The following is a 17,250-nucleotide window of genomic DNA, read 5'->3' as shown; positions in this document are numbered from 1 at the left end:
GCCTCTTCTGTGGTACATAGAGACATACATTTGGATGTACACTTGGAACAAACCTGCTCGATGCAAGGTGGAAACACCTTTTGATTCTGTCTTTTAACATGTGTTGAGTGCCACCTATGTGCAGAGAGTGATATTGGGGAGTTTGGAGAGATCCAGAAGATTGAGACCATAGGGGGTTCCCAGTCTGAGGAAAGAAGAGGTGCATTTCTTTGGGAACCCCCAGGCTGTAAAAGAAGCTAAGAGTCCAGAGTAGAAAGATAAACGACCCCAGGGCCCTTTTATAATGGGGAATCCCAGTTGAATGTAAAAGAAATCCAGCTGAGTTTGGAAGGAGCTGGGAGGTCCCTCCCCACAATGAGACAAAACTAAGTAGGGGACAGCTCCAAGCAACAAGAATGGCAACATGACAGTACCTGCAGAATGTCTCCCAACAGTGAACCAGGAGGCAGCATCTCCACGGGACGGGTTGGGGCACAGGGACAGAAGGACGCCTTTTAGATTGGGTGGGATTTTAAGGTTTTGCTGCGCGCACAAAGAGCTCACTTACGGGGCCAGTCTAGGTAGAGGGTACTTGCTGAGAGACAGCAGGAGAAATAAGGGTGGCAGGCAGTTACCCAAGTCTTATGCACAACCTAGACAATCACCTCCAATTTAATTCAGTTGAAGACGCAGAGGAGAAAGGAGGCGGAGTCAGGGAAGATCTTGAGTAAATCCCCTACTTGAGACTACAGAGCGACAAGGGGGAAAAGAACATGATTAGGGTCAGAAATGGATTGGGGTGTAGTGGAAATCCCAAATAGGGTCCTCCTCCAAATGCCCAGGTATCCTAACAGCTGTTAAGGAATCCAGGTGAGAAAGGGTTAAGTGTGCCCCTCCATTGATCCAAATGCTTCCTGTGTTTGAAATCCTTCAGGTCCCTACAAACCCTTTGGACCCCGGCCAGGCAGGCATTGTCCGGGGACCGGTTGTGGGTTGTCCGAGCAGTCGCTCAGCCTTTGTTGTGGGGCCACCTCGGGGTTCCCTCTCGCGTCCTGGATAGGGCTGCAGCGTGCTTGCCGGGAGGGGGGCGGTGCGGGAGGCTCGCTCCCTCTCCCTCTTCCTGCTCTTCCCCCCCCCCCCCAGCCCTCCCGATGACCACATGACCAAGTGGGCTCGCGGCCAAACCACAAGCTACAAAATGCAGCCCCCGAAGTGAGCGGGGAAGCATTCTCTCCAGCAGCCTGGACCAGCGGGTAGTTGCGAGTAGCGGAGCAAGCACAGCCTGCCGCTTGGAGAGTTTTTGCCGCTGTCCCAGAGCCACCTAGGCCAGCTTCGCGGCGCTACCCCGCGGAGGCAGAGGAGGCTGCTGCAGAGCAGAGGCGGCGAGCAGGCGTGGGGCCAGCAGCGAGCGGCACTGCTGGGGAGCGCACCCTCCCGTGGTCCGGGAGCCACGCGAACTCCGTGCCCGCACGCGCCAGCCCCGGCTCGCGCCTTTCTCAGCGTCCGGGGTACCCGGCCTCTCAGCCCAGCTTCGGCTCTTCAGGGCCGCTGCAGACCGAGTTGCAGCATGAATCTGCGGCTCTGCGTGCAGGCGCTGCTGCTGCTCTGGCTCTCCTTGACTGCTGTGTGTGGAGGTGAGTGCGTGCCCTCCCGCTAGCCCGGGCTTCCCCCGGGGCTCTCTGGAGCTGCAGCCTGCGCTCTCTTCTCTTTCTGCCCCACTCGCGCTCTTCCCGCCTCCCTGAAAGCCCGGCGGCGCGAGTCTTGCAGGAGCAGCCACGCGCCAGCCACACTGGGAGGCCGATTGACAGGGCATCCGGGGCCAGGGGGCGACATGCTAGGTAGGTACTGCTTCATCATCGGACCGTGCGGGGTTCGCTATTATCTCGTACATCACCACTTGGCCCCTCCTGAATGCCGTGTGCAGTTTAAGGCTCTCAGGGCTACAGACTTGCACCCTGTGTCCTGCACCCTGCACCCCACGTGGTGCCGGGGAGGAGGATGGGGGCATGTCCAGCTCACCTCGTGGATCAGCGGAGGCGACTGACCTGAGCCGAGTAGCCAGTGCTCCACGTTGAAGGTCTCTGGGTCTTGTAGTTTAGGGGCTGCTGGCAAGTTCAGGGGCTCAAGCGGCTGGGGATGAAGTGCCAACATGTAGACGTGACACTTGTTGCATAGTCAGGAGCACGCTGCGGGGGCGGGGGCGACCGCAGTGGCTAGTGGATCCCAGCTGTTGCTCCTTCCAGCCTCTGTGTAAGCAGAGGCAGCCTACTTAGGCATATCTGGACTGGACAGGGTCAGGCTGGTCTCCTTCTGTACTCCGAAGGTCCTGGATGATCTTGTTCCCTGCTCCATTGTGGGACACCTGGCCCACAGCCTCCATCTCTCCAGAGACTTGCTTCTTCTAAATTCTGGCTTCATCCTCCTCTCTTGCCCCAGGTATAACTTTGGTTCCCCTCCCCCCTCCAGATACCAAACCAGCAAACACGGGCACTCCATGCAACTCAGGGAAGGGGACTCCCTTCACTTCCACCTAGACCAACCCTCCACCTGGAAATTCTTGGCACTGGAACTTCCTTGCCTACTTCGGGTCTTCAGTGTCCCAGGAGCCCCTGCCCAGGCTGCCTGTCCTCTGTGCGTCACAGCTTCCTGAAGCTGCCAGCTCCTACCTTCAGCTGCCCCAGTCCTGTGATCTGGCTGTCACTGCAGCCTGCCTGGCACAGCACAAAGGGAAGGTCAGGACCAGGTGGACAGTTGCCAGTGCCAGGGCTGGAGTCACAGGGAAGTGAGAGTGGAGAGTGGCGAGAGAGAGAGAGAGAGAGAGAGAGAGAGAGAGAGAGAGAGAGAGAGAGAGAGAGAGAGAGAGAGAGAGAGCAGGACAGCGGGCTTCCTAGAGGAAGAGCTCAGGAACAGGAGGATGGCCCGCTGCCCGGGAGCCTCTGGGGTCCTGGCCAACTCTGCCTGCCTCTCTTTGTAGCCACCTCCTTTCTGTGTTCTTGTTCCTGGCATTGCCCTGCGCTCAGTATATTGTCAGGCTTCTCAGGAAAGCACACTGGCCTGGTTGATGCCTCCTGCCTCTAGGTAGCTGTCCAGTGGTCTCCTGAAAGACCCTAGCACTGGGGCAGCCTCCTCCTTGGGAAGAAGGGTTCAGACTTTCTCCCCAGCCACTCCTGCCGGTCAGGCAATGGCAAGAAGGTATGAATAAAGATACCACAGCAGCCTGGTCCTCCGTCCTGGAGCTTACACAGCCAACATGGTTGGCAAGACAACTACACCTTCATAGTTTGACTTCAGGTAAACAGTCCGAGTGGTGCCTTTAGAGAACATGATTGGGTACAGAAAGGGTGCCCCAGAGGAGGCTGGACCACCTGGAGCTGCATACTTCTCCAGAGGGTGAGAGGAGGGTATAAGGGAGACTTAGGTTAGTAGATACTCTGTGAGCCCTTCAGGGTCTAGCTGTTGAGGTATTACTAGTACAGGGCTGACCTGATTTCAAGGAAGTTAAGCAGGCTGCCGGAACACCTTGGGTTTCTGGTCCAGACCCTGAAACTTCTCGCTTTGTCTCGTCCTTTTACATTAAGTCTTTTGCACACCCTAATGTGGGTATAAGCATCACCCTTACATTTTATTTAAGACTAGCATTGGTGACTTCTAAAACTCCCAGTATTTTCCCACCTCTTGATCACTCCCCGAGCCAAGGAGGGCACCTTCGTGGAGGTAGCCAGCAGCCAGAGCTTCAGGTTTGTGCACTCTACTTCTCCTGTGTCCTGGTCTAGAAAGTGGAGCCCTAGAAGAACCTTGTCCTTAGCACACAGACTTGCATGAACTCTCCACAGCTAGAATCCTCAAAGTTTCAGGCTCAAAAACCATGCTTCCTTTTCTCTTCCGCTTTCTGTTCTGACTTGGAATGTTCACCTGCCTTCTCCCCTCCTCCAACTACACAGACTTCTCACCGCCTCCTGACCTGGGATACACTTTGCTCTTCTGAGTCTGAGAGTTTCGGAGTCCTGGCCAAGTGTCCCTTGGTCTCTGAGCACCGCTTTCTCTCTTTCTCCTCCCCCTTGGCAGCTTCTACTCCAGCATGCAGCGTCAGGACAGCTTACTGTACCCTCCCACTGTGGAGGACATCGACGCCACTCCATCTCCAGTTCTAAACTCTAGGTATCCTTGTAACCTGAGCCAGGCCTGTCGGCAGTAAAGTCCTAAGGCTAGTCAAGTGAAGGGCAGCCTTTCCAGAGCCTGGTCCAGACAAGCAAAGGTGCCACTGGAAGACAGCACAGTCTCGGAGAAGGTGGATGTACAGTCAAAGAAGAGTGTCTCATAGCTCAGAGACACAAGCATTACTACAGAGCAGTGGACAGAGCATCACTGGTGGAATCTCCACCAGAGCCTAGGGGTGGGCTTTTAAAGCAATCACTATGCAGACCAGACCCTGAACAAGAAGATAGCTGCACCATTCCTGCTGAGGTCGGCATGTTCCTGAAAAGTTTCACAGACTCCTTTTTGTGTCTCAGCAGGGTTGCAGTTCAGGTTGCATGAAAATCGAATCCTGTTCTTCCCCTGGCTGCAATTCCCAGCTTGGAAATGCTGTTGCCTCACTCCTATGAACAAGGGCTCCAATCTTCTTGGCTTGAGATTCTCTGGGAAATAGCTCCTGCTTCCTTTTAAGCAGAAAATGAGTTGGAAGGGCATATTGAAGTGTATTGGGGTATTCCCCATCTCTAAAGGGGAGTGCCTTTTGTACAGCCAGGACCTCTGCAGTGATGAGAATCAACGGCCTCTAATTTGTTCTTTCAGACAGGACAAAGCCAGGGTTTCAGGTATCGGCTTATCTGACTAGACTCTGCAGCAAAAGTAGGAAATGAGTGGGTGATGGGATCAGAGTGCAGGAGGAGCACAGACTTCCTGCCATGGGGAGGACAATGAGCTCCAACCCAATAGGATGGAAGAGGCCAAGCGGCTTCTGGGGTGGCCACTTTCCCAGGCCTGGCTGAGCTCAGGGTGGATCTTCTCTGCAGGTCTAGAGTCTAGACGTCTTCCTGGCCTGAGTCCGAGCCACTGTCATCCTGGTTCTTGACTTCCCTTCCTATAGGGCCCTACCCTCAGTCTTCTCTGACGGTCACAGACCCTTACAGTCTGAGGCCATGAAGACATGGTGTGTGTGTGTGTGTGCGTGTGTGTGCATGTGTGTGTGATACTTTCTCCTTCCTGGCACTATCCATACCTAGTTAACCCATGCTTGCTATACCTCTAGGGTGACAATGGCCTGGACCGTTGTTCCAAATCCAGTAGTTGAAGGCATGGGCATGAGAACCAAGGTCTCACTTATTTAATGCCCCTAGGGTCCTTCCCCTGTGTATGGCCATGTGCTGGACACAGTCCTTCAAAAGTGTCTGTGGTTCTGACTTCTCATCAGCATCACTTAAGAATCACCCTCAAGCCAGGCGGTGGCGGCGCACGCCTTTAATCCCAGCACTCGGGAGGCAGAGGCGGACGGATCTCTGTGAGTTCGAGGCCAGCCTGGGCTACCAAGTGAGTTCCAGGAAAGGCGCAAAGCTACACAGAGAAACCCTGTCTCGAAAAACCAAAAAAAAAAAAAAAAAAAAAAAAAAAAAAAAAAAAAAAAAAAAAGAATCACCCTCAAGGCTCAGGGCAAGCTTTGATGAGATCCTAAAACTTAGGACATCAGCTAGATCAACTGGTGGGGACCTAATAATGGTGCCCCCCGAGCCCCTTCACAGATGGTAGCAGGAGGGCAGCTCTAGATTAGTCCAACGGCAGCAATCACTAACCCTGCTCATTATCATTCTTCTGTCTCCAGTGCACTAACATTATTTTTTAATCTCAGCTTTCATGAATCATAGGTTTAGAGGCTCAGTTGACACATTGACACACTTTAATCCTGAGCCCCGAAGTGTGGCAAGTCAACCCTTGTAAACCCCTGGGTCCTAATGGCCCTGGTGCTTTTTCTTGGACAAAAATGGAAGGGTGTTGTAGGGATAGAGAGGGTGTGTGTGTGTGTGTGTGTGTGTGTGTGTGTGTGTGTGTGTGTGTGTGTTGCGGGGAGGTATAGTGTGCTTGTCTGGCTCTGAGTGGAGAGGAAAAACAGCAGGCCTAAAGTTTACTCAAAGAGGGCCACAAGGACAAACCTCACCCACTTTTGGCCCAAGAGGATGCTAAATGCCTGGAAATTGTATGCAAGCTGAGAAAAAATTATAAGAACCAAGGGGCCCAGGAAGAGTATGAGGATGTTGGAGGCAGGGAGGATTGTGGGAAGGAGGAGTAGCCAGCTGGATGCTATGTGGAAACTGAGCCAGTGGTGGGAATTCCTTGGTGGATGACAATGAGACTCAAGGAACAGGGATATAGCTGAAGGCAAATCTGATGGTGTAGGGAACAGAGACTGGTGTTCATTATCATTGGCCTCAGGCACTACTGTGTTTCTGAAGGCCACTCCCATACTGGGCATTGCATAAGCATCCTACTCATCTGCCTCTTGCCCAGAACCATCTCATTCCTGCACACTGTCTGCTTCTAGTGTCCAATGGTGTCTCTGGGTACTAGCTCAGCTTTCCTGGCTGGACTTCTGGCGCTGTGAGAGCTGGCAAATGTGCCTTCTCCCTCATCTTTCCCAAGAACATCCTGCACAACTTGGATTCCATTAGGGCTCAGTGGCATCAGATGACTTCTGCACTAAGCCAGATGTAGGCAGATGGAGTTGGGAGCCTGGAAGGGTATAACGGAAGCCAGGTGGAAAGAATTTGTATCACATTTTGAATAGGAGGTGTGATCTAGAATGGTAGGTTGATGGGGTGGTGCCAACCCCAACAGCCTACCCCACTCCTGGTACATATGCATTCATTCACTTGTGCCATATTATTAGCCTCTAAATGTGGTCATAGGCTGAACAGACCACAGTGCAAAGCAGGCTGAGTCAACTATGTCCCAGCCACATCCACAAGGAAGCCTCAGGAGCAAGGAAAAGCCTCACAGATCCCTAACTACTGATGAGGTGTCCAAGAAGGACAGATGAGATCTTTAGCACACAGAAGTGGGTCACCCTGCCTGTCCAAGGATGTAAGCATAGGGAGTCATGCATTTGGTATTGCTTTAAAATATTGCAGCCAAGAAAAAAAAGGAATATGATTCCATTCAATAACTGTGACATCTGGGCATGGGTCCATGAAGGAGCATCATTGTGATGTTGTATTTCTGAAATGTTTGAAGTACGCCAGCTTCACGGGTGCTGTAGGGATTATTGTCTGTGCACTCCAGCCAAGGATAGACTTGATGCTGCAGAGTGCACCCCTAATCATGACATTTCCAAAGGAAGAGCTTGTTTGTGCCTGTCAGATACATGACATAACTGTCCAAAGAATATAAAATCAGTGACCGCAATGGCAAAACGAGTGGCCCTGCTTGCAGTGTACAAATGGCACATCTTTTCATCAGGGTCAAAAGAAAATTATGAGAGGCGCCACCTTGTGGAGAAGTTGCACTATTCCGTGGCCCGTGGCCTCCTTTGCTGTCTCCATCATCCATCTTCCTGGCTAAGCGATTCTCTCCTCTCCACAGTGCCCCTGATGCTGCCTCCAGATGGGAAAGGGCTAGAAGAAGGCAACGTGCGCTACCTGGTGCAGCCCAGAGCTTCGAGGACTGGACCAGGGCCTTGGCAGGGAGGAAGGAGGAAATTCCGCAGACAGCGGCCCCGTCTCTCCCATAAGGGCCCCATGCCTTTCTGAATCAGGTATTAGATCCCCTTGTCAGTTGGTAAAGGGGATGGACAGCCTGCTACTGAAGGGCAGACACCAGGGCCTTAGAGCTTCCTGGGAGCTAGTAAAGTGCTTATCACACTCCTCTATTTTATAGAAGAGGAGATTGTGGCCCAGAGAAGGGCTTAGCACTTGAGGCCAATCTCCTGACTCCCTCCCAAGAGCTGAGTTTTATTTTCCTCCACCCTTCTGCCTGGGATTAGACAAGCCGGTGCCGCTGAGAAGTTCTGGAAGTCTTAGAAGGCTTTGGCTGGAGAGGTGTGAGGAGGGCATGCCTACAGACAGCCAGTGTGCACACTTCCCAGGGCCAGGGGCGAATGGGAAGACAGCAGAGAGCCTCGGGACTGTCAGGCAGGGGTCAGGAGAGCTTGGGTGGTAGTGTCCAGAGCTGTGAGAAGCAGAGAAGAGTGAAAGGTGGCCAGCGAGAGCAGGGCCCCCGAGGTCTGGCCTGCTTCCCCTCCCACTGCAGCCGGAAACAAGGGGGATCATCTTGGAGTCCTGGGAGTAGGGGTAGAGTGGGCATGACTTCTACTTCCTCTCTTTTCCCAGGAGGTTCCCTGGACCTAGTATATGTCTGTGACTTCTCTCTGGTTATTTTGTCTTCTTAGGATTGAAGGGCTCTGCAAGTGCTCGCCGGTGCCATTCTCTCTACTCCACAGATTCGTTCTCTTCTCTGGAACGTTCACGGCTTGCACCTGTTCTAGCTGCTGATGGTCTCGGCTCTTCTCACCCACCAAGTTCCTCTAGTGGCATGGTCCTGCCCCTCATTTGGATGACTCCGTTTCTCTCACAAGGATCCATTTGGCCCATCTTCCTGGCCACTCCTTGGACTGCCGTTGGAGACTCTGCTTCTCCTCAGCCTGCTCCATGTTCTAGTCCCTATCCATTGGCCTTAGCCTTCACTTGGCCCTTCCCTCTTCTCATTATCTTGGGAACTGGACAGGAACACTCCCTTCTTCAAGGGATTCCTTCATTCCTTCCAAACACATTCACACTTTCTTATCAATTGGACTTCTCTCGTACAACGGAGTACAGAGATGTGCAACAAGAGACTTTGGTTGAGAGGGATTGGGTGTTGGGATCCAGAGAAGGCGCACTGGGGACACTGAAATGTGGGCATGGTGAGGGGCTGAGGAGAATAGCTGTCACGGCCTCTTTCTCAGCTCTCTCTGGCCCTGTCAAGGAAGAGGCAAAGGAGAGGGGCCCATGAAGAATTTTGTCACTGTGTCTTCCCCATCCTCATCCTCTGCTCTGTTGCAGCTAGTTCAGTCTCCAAGTCCCAAGGGGAGAGTGCTGAGCCTGACATGGTTCTCTTCTCTCCTCGGAGTAAAAGCTAACTAAGCAGGAGAGTTATTTTTGCCAAATAAATAAATAAATAAATAAAAAATAAAAAATAAAAAATAAAAGTCACAGAAAGTCAGAGTCCAAAGGACCCTTGAAGATCACTTGCTTCCTTATGCAAAAGCTTGCACAAACAGAGGCCCTGGAAAGGGGACTGACCTGCTCAGACCACTGCAGAGTCTCAGTGGGGACCAGGTCTCCCCAACTCCCACTTTATGATATCCTTTTTCCTCTCGATGATGTCCTTTCAAAGCAAATGAAGTGCCTTTTGTTGGGTTTAGTGCAGAGGGTGGCTGGGAAGGACGGGGAGGGAGAGATAAGCCAGCTGTGAACTACCCAGTGTGAGCATGGATCTTCCCCCTCCCAGTCCAGCCTGGAAGATACCCTAAGTGGTGACATATGCCACACAGGCCAGGTCCCAGCCACAAGCCCGGGCTCAAGCTACTTTAATTGGGGTTCTCAGGCACTGAATCTACCATTGAGCCCCTGACCCTGGTTGTCATGATCTCCTATGTAGACCCTTGTTCTTGCAGATTTGGGGGAAGGGTCAGAGGATGGAGAAGGGGTAAGAAAGGAAGGAGAGAATGAAGAAAGGAGGAGAGATGGGAGGATGTGTATGTGGGGTTTATCACTCCACCAAGAGGCCCCATATATATATATATATATATATATATATATATATATATATATATATATATATATATATATATTTGGTTTTTCGAGACAGGGTTTCTCTGTATAGCTTTGTGCCTTTCCTGGATCTTGCTCTGTAGACCAGGTTGCCCTCGAACTCACAAAGATCCGCCTGCCTCTGCCTCCCCAGTGCTGGGATTAAAGGCATGCGCCACCGCCGCCACCCGGCTGAGGCCCCATATCTTGCCAGGAGTCTTTTGCAGCCCTTCCCTGAAGGGAGACCCTCATCTTTTGCCTGAGCAGATGTTCTTCTCAGAGGCCTCCCAGGAGGGAGAAAAGACAAGACAGAAGCTTGATATTCACTTACATATGTGTAGGGCAGGGGGAGTCAGGACCCTCAAGCCCCATAGTAACCCCAAGATTGCCTATCCACCCCTCCCCAAAGCCTCTCCTTCCCATCTGCTGCTGCTAATGCTGCTGCTGCTACTGCTGCTGCTGCTGTGCTTCAAAGCCCGCCCTGGGGAGCTGGGCCAGGCATCTCGTCCTCACCCCTTGGGCTTGAAGTGAGGGCTGGCTGGTGCCTCTTCTACTGCTGGTACCCCTACCAGGGACCGGGCCTCCTTCCTCTGTGATTTCTGCATCTCCTGCCTTATCAGCCTGCCATGCCCAGCCCCACAGGGAACAGGAGAGAAGAGGACAGCGGCTGAGAAAGAGGGGAGATCGCAAGAGAAGAGAGGAGTGAATGGGCCTGGTGGGCTGTCTTATTTAAAGTGGTTGTGTATGATTCTTATACTAATTTATATAAAGATATTAAGGCCTTTTGAGTTAAAAACACCTGTCCCCTTAACTGTGTTTGCTGTGTTTGTAAAGATTGTTCTGTGGAAATATGTCTTTATAATAAAGAGTTAAAAGCTGACAATTTGCCCTTACTCTTTGAGGTCATATTCAGGAGGGGCATTCCTTTCCCCCAAGGGCCGTCCTTGTCCCTGTGCCCACAGATTGCACGTGTCGGGAGGTAAGTGCTTGCTTCCCAAATTGGTTCTAGGTCAACTGGCCTCCAACCGATTTTCCCCAAGCTCACAAAAGGACTCTCTATGTTTAAGGGCCAGTTCACATAAATGCGAGCCCTTTTAAGTCCTTCGGCGTCTCTTCGAATGTCCCCGTTTTTCTGGCAGTGTCATTTAAAGTTTTGTTTTTGTTTTTGTTTTGTTTTGTTTTTTTTTTTTTCCAGAAGTGATTCATTTAAGGCCATGCTGATCAAAGGTGGGATTTGTACTCAACGTTTTGTATCCCTGGTGGGTGTCTACTGTTTTATCTGCTTTGGAATACTTTCAGGAGTTTTTAGCCAGGTTGCCTGTCTTGAAAAATGTTGTTTTCAGTCATAAATACATTTGGTAATGACTTTGTATGTATCACTTTATGTTTCACAAAGTGGAGTTGCTTGAAAAATAAAATGCAAGGAGTTCAATACACGTCGGCCCCATCTGTCTTACTTTTTCATGCTTGTTGTCAAAATGTCAATATCTTGCAGAATAGACAGGAACATTGGGTACATGCTAATTTGGTTAATAAACCCATTAGGTGCGCACAAGCAAACACAATGCAGAGAAAAACACAATGAGGAGACAGAAATTGTCAGAATAGATACGTTTGATAAATCTTGTGAGAAATTCTGTAGACTTGACAAGTATTTAGTGCCAAAAAGATTTAATTTTAAAGAAAATGCCATCAGACAAACTTGCTAAAGAGCCATAAAACTGCTCAATAGGCAATATCACAGAAAAAGTCACCTACAAGCATGCTTAAGTATCTCATCATTAACAGAATGCTGCACATTGTGCCATGGTGATTTAAAGATACGGCATTTTGTTGGAATTGCCTCTTAGGAAAACATGTAGTTTTGAAATCGCTGGTTTGCCGTTTAAGGGAACTGGTTGTCAGAGGAACTTAGCACATTTAGGCAGAGCTTGGATTTGGGGTGGGCTTTACAGGGATTGGTGATTGGTTTGTCATGACCCTAATCCTCCCCCCCACTCCCCCCGCAACAGCTCTCATTTCACATGGACTCAAAGGCAAAGGGGTGGCGCTGGGCCACAAGTATTCTGACCCACAAGTATTCAGGCTTTTAGTAGGCTAACAGAACTCTTTAGAAAAATACAAACTCATTTTGTCATTTTGACATCTTGAACAAAAAGACGTCACTCCCATCTTACAGTGAGAAAACACTCCAAGAGAGGCGAAGCACTTGGCCTAAAGTTTCATAATTTGTGATTATAGAGTCCACATCATGAATTCCAGAATGCAAACTCTGTAGAGTAGGTCTCCTAATCATGAGAAACATGATGTTTGGTTCAATAAGTGAAACTGAACTTTGGAGTAGGAGACATCATGGCCTGGTGGTATCAGAGAGTGAAGAGAGGCTGAGTGATGATTCAAACTGGCCCATGAGGACCCAACAGCATCTGGGAAGAGGATGGTGAGCAGAGGAAGTAGGGGATAAGAAAGGAACAGCAGCCACCAGGTTGCACAGGGCAAGTGTAGTGAACTGGGTACCAGTGAGTGGGTGCGGGCTTGACTTCCTTGGGACAGAGGACAGGCGAAGGAAAACTGATGTCCCTCTGTAAAGATGACTTGAGATCTAACTAGAGCAGGACCATATAGATTATATCCATTGGAGCTATCTTGACTTGAACAAATACAGTAAAATCAGAGCAGTGTTGACTGTCAAAATGCTGAGCTTTCTAGAGATATCCAATCCAGGGCCTTAGGGACACACGTGGCCCAGGATCGCTATCAATGTGGCCCAGCATAAAATCATAAGTATACTTAAAACATTGAGCTTTCTTTGTAACCTGATTATGTGGCTCTTTCTCTTTTTCATTTATTTATTTATTTGTGTATGTGTGTGCATGTATGTGGGCTTGCTTCTGGCAGTGTGCACATGGAGGGTCAGGCTTGTGCAGTTCTTGAGTGTGACAGTTGGAGATGTCAAGGTCACACAAAATAAATGCATGCATACTCTTCCAACCTACAAGTCGACGTTAGATACCTGTGCTAGATGAACCAACGGCAATTCACCTGATTATTTCTGGACAAGAGGCCCCAGACTGAGGGGCTGAGGGGCTGGGCAAAAAACCTGGAAAACACCACAACTTCCAAATCCATCTAGAAACAAGGAAGCCTTTGAAATGACAGAGATTGGGGGAAAGATTTGGGACATGCATGGCTTTTTAGATCCAGGTATTTGTGTCAAGTGAGCCATGGCTTCTGTGAAGCCTTTCTCTTCATACTCTCTGAGTGACTTGGGACCCCTAACTGGGGCTGGGCTCCTCTTCTACAACCAGAGAGCCCATAGGGCCTGGCCTAAGAGGCCATTCTAGGGTGTTTATATAATTCTGTTTCTAAGATCTAAAGACTATTCAGCCGAATTTCTCAATCCAAGGTTTCTCTCTGCCCAGATTGAACCGGTGCCAGCTAACCACCAAAGAAAATGGTGGAGAAGGCTTAGTCAATACCTTCCTGTCCTGGCCAGCAAAGGCCGTTCACTCTGCCAACATTTCTCTGGAACACCCAAAAGGAAGGCCTTGCGAGGTCTCCTTTGAAAACCTACTTTTCCCTTACTAGTGGCCAGTGTTTGGAGAGGTAGCCTGGCAAGGAACTCCCGTGCTGCTGCTTTGGACTACAGCCGAAAGGTCAGAGGTAAACGGAGACACTTCCTTGAACATCTCACCTCAGGGGTCAGACACTTTTTCTGTACAGTGTTTTCAAATCTGTCCCACCTATTAATTATTACGTCTGCCTTGTCCTACAGAAGCAGCCATAGACAGCACATAAATCAATGGGTGTGGCTCTCTTCCAACTAAGCTTTATTTATAAAAACACGTGGCAGGCCATAGTTTGGCCAACCCCGCTCTAAGGAAGCATCAGCCAGTTCTTCAACTCACCCGTCAGACAGTGCCCGGGGCAAGGCGGGAAGACTAACTTTCTGTAGCCAAGTTTACAGTTGAGGGAATGTCATCAACTGGCTGTGATATGACCACTGAGCCAGGATGTGATAATACTCTCCCAAAGTGCTTTCAGTGGAAGGAGAAGTCTGACTTTAAGATCATGGGTCAAATCCTGGTACATTTACTCATCTGTGTGACCTTGAAAGCAAGGTCATGGCCAGGGTGAGCCCTCTTTTCCTTCTCGCCCTGGCTGCTGCTGCTTACTTTCCAGTGCTGTGATTAGGACTGCACAGTACCCCACAGGTGCAGGGTTCCACACAGACCTTAGCTCCCAGGACTGGCTCGCTCACTAAATGGATCAGCCTCACACGAGCCCTGAGAGGTGAATAGGGAAGCCATTACCTCCACTTTATACAGGGAGAAAAAAAAACCGGTTTGAGGAGGTAAAATCACTTGTTCAAGTGCATGGAGTAGCTCTACTTGGCAAGCCAAGCTTTAAACCCAGGGCTAGCCTCAGCATGGGTTCACTGCTCCCCAAAGGTCTGCATGCCATGCTGAGTGTGCCTTGGTCACTGGAAACTTCAGCTCTCCTAGACAACACACAAGGCCTTCTCCAGGGACAGATTAGGCCCACGGCATTCTCCCCTGTGCCAGCTTTAGCTTGGGCTGCAGCATGGAAGGCCTATCCAAAGACGCCAAGAACTCAATCTGGTGACCCTGAGATGCAATGGTGGAGCTAGACAACTGTTCCAGGAGACTGACTTAGTATTTAGGGATCCTTTCTCTAAGGATTGGGGGCTTGTAAACCTGGGTTCCAGTCCTGAATCTGTTTCTGCATTGGTTTTCCAGGCAGCTTGGCCATGCCTTTCCTTGGCTGCTTTAGGACTCAGCCCCGCCTCCCCCCCCCCCCCCCCCAACTAGGTCAGCTTGGATAGATAGATGGCTTTGAAACACCTGTGAATGAATAATGCTTATAGCTGGGATCCTAGCAAATAGTGAAGGTGCTTCAGGTGCTTTGGGCTGTTGGGTGGTGGCAGTTCCGGTCTGGGAGAGGAAATGGACATAGGGTGGGACATCAACTTCAGACTGAGAGGAAGGCCGTTGCTGGGTTATGTGTGTCTACACCACTTCCCTTTACTCCAGGGAGGCTGGTACCCCCTTGTGTTTCTCTCATTGTGCAAACAAAATGCGTTCCTATCTTCTTCAGTGTTGAAGAATTGACAAGCCATAGTCGAGGGAGCCCAGTAGCATGAAACTCCCAAGCTCAGAGCTCTAGATCCTTCCCCAGCTTGGCCAGTAGCTGACCATGTGATTCCAGCCAGGTCACTTCATCTTTTGGGATTCCCGTTTCCCCTCATCTATTTGCATAGGAAAATCTACCAGTGGCCTCCCTATCTCAGCCATCAAGAATCCCAAGGTCAGAGCTGACGAGCCTGGGAGGCCATTCTGTGAGTCAAACTCTTTCATTTTTACAGATGGCAAAATTGAGACTCAGACCAGGAGAGTGGCACAGAAAGGAGGGCGTGACTAGGGAACACCAGAGTGCTTCTCAGGTGCCATGCATGGAGTGTGCCCTGCTCTGCCTCGGTCTCCATCACAATCCTATTCTGTAGCTGGGAGATAGAGGCACTGAAGAGCTAAATCACCCACTAGTGGAAGGGTCTTGCATGGCATATGCAGGTGATCTCAGAGAACTAAAGTCATTTTTCTTTAAAGGAAGGCAATGGAGCTGGAGACTGGATCCATCACTTCGTCTTTCTGAGCCTCAATTTTATCCTTCCTGAAACAAAAATCATAGTCCTTTGCAGGCTTATAGTAACTGAAGTTCCTGAAGTTAAAATGTTTGGTATAGTGCTATTGTTGTAGAATGTCACCTTAACAAGACAAAGATGTGGCACATTTGTTTATGCTGCAGAATAGTTCTTTAACTGTGTAAAGGCGTGTTACATTTGTTTATGCTGCATTTGTTTAATTCTGTAAAGATGTGTTGCAATTGTTTCACCTTGCCTGCCTAAGGCACCCGATTGGTCTAATAAAGAGCTGAATGGCCAATAGCTCGGCACAGAAAGGACAAGCCGGGCTAGCCGGCAGAGAGAATAAAAAGAAGGAGAGCTCTAGGCTGAAAGAGGAAGAACGAAGAGGTGAAAGAGGGACATGCCTGGAGCAAGAAGCCAGGCAGCAGGCAGCCACTGGACAGAAGAGAAGCAGTGAAAGTGAGAAAGGTGAAGAGCCCTGAGGCGGAAGGGAGATAAGAGAAACAGGTTTTACGTTAAAAGAGCTGGCCAGAAACATGTCTAAACTAGGCTGAGCGTTCAAAACTAGTAAGTCTCTGTGTCATGATTTGGGAGCTGATTGACGGCCTGAAAGAAAAAAAGCCTGGTACAGTGCCATGAGCCAGTGTCTGCGCACGCACACGTGTGTGTATGTGTAAAACATTGCCTCCTTCAGCAGGTGCTTATGACACCCCCCCCCACCCTGCTTTGCACATGGAAGTGTTTTATAAGGTGTAGAAAGCTATAAAAATTCATTCCTGAGGCTGTGACTATAGCTCAGTAGTTGAGTGTGTGCTTAGCATGCGTTAAGTCCAGCTTTCCACCACCACCCCCAGAAAAAAGAAATCTTAACATTTGCCAAATGTGTATAGAGTGCCTATTATGCACCACATTCCGTCTAAGTTGGAGAGAGAGAGGGACAGGTGTCATTCAAAATCACAGTAGATGTTTAACCATGGGGCCCTGGAAGAAAGGTCAAGGCTTCTAAGTCAGTTTCTCTGGGGACTGTACAGCTTTCAGAAGGCTTCCTACAGGAGACTGTGGAGATGAGACCTCCGGAATGAGTCTGGAGCATGAAGGAGGGAAGTCCTTATAGAAGGAGCCTGGGGATCCTATTGAAACACTGATGTATGACGGGATGGATATGATTTCTTCTTAAAGCCACTTTACAGGTAAGGAAAAGAGGTTGTGACTTGCCCAATGAGAGAGTCCATTGACCTCCGACATGCTGGACTGATTCCCTTCCCTGCCGTAGACTGGGAAGGCTGGGTACCTGATGATAGATAGCTAAGGTATTGTCTCTGGTAATTTGCTCAGATGCTCTTATCAATTTTACCAATTGCTTAGGAAGGGCAATGCCCCTCCCCTTTACAGGACGGGGTGGTTGATTGCACCTGGGCCAACTTTCAGGCTGGCAGGATACTTTGAAAGCTTCTAATTCTGCCATTCTAAACAGTGGCTCAGCGGGGCTATCTCCAGTCGGCTTGCTCAGTTTTAGGGTGAAATCTGGTGTGGCGTGAGAGGCTTCCCCCTGCTGGCGCAGTGTTGGAACTGCAGCGACTTTTTCTCCTCCATTGAGCTCCCCACCTGCCGGTGAACTCTTCAATGGCTACTATGCTGTTTGCTTCCGCTCTATCTACTACGCCTACGACAGCCTCTGACTGTACGAGCTGTGTTTGAGCAGCGTATGTGTTTGAAACACGGAGAGAGGTTGACATCTAAGGGTGCCGGGCATGAATCCTGTGGTGCGAAAGAGCAGCAACCCTGCCTCTTCGGTGGTGTCTTTTCAGGACTGTCCTGGACTGGTTT

General features: G+C 50.1%; 1 protein-coding gene across 1 annotated transcript; it reads left to right on the top strand.

Moving 5' to 3' along the window:
• The first annotated feature begins 1,491 nt into the window (after nt 1-1,491).
• Nucleotides 1,492-7,718, top strand: Apln (apelin). The gene is made up of 2 exons (XM_059250134.1): nt 1,492-1,613; nt 7,552-7,718. The coding sequence occupies exons 1-2, from the start codon at nt 1,547-1,549 to the stop codon at nt 7,716-7,718; spliced, it is 234 nt and encodes a 77-aa protein (XP_059106117.1). The 5' UTR covers nt 1,492-1,546.
• Nucleotides 7,719-17,250: the final 9,532 nt, after the last annotated feature.

The sequence above is a fragment of the Peromyscus eremicus genome, chromosome X (genome assembly GCF_949786415.1).
Source record: "Peromyscus eremicus chromosome X, PerEre_H2_v1, whole genome shotgun sequence".
Classification (NCBI taxonomy): Eukaryota; Metazoa; Chordata; class Mammalia; order Rodentia; family Cricetidae; genus Peromyscus; species Peromyscus eremicus.
The sequence above is the reverse complement of the archived record's forward strand: the minus strand, read 5'-3'. Positions and strand labels throughout refer to the sequence as shown.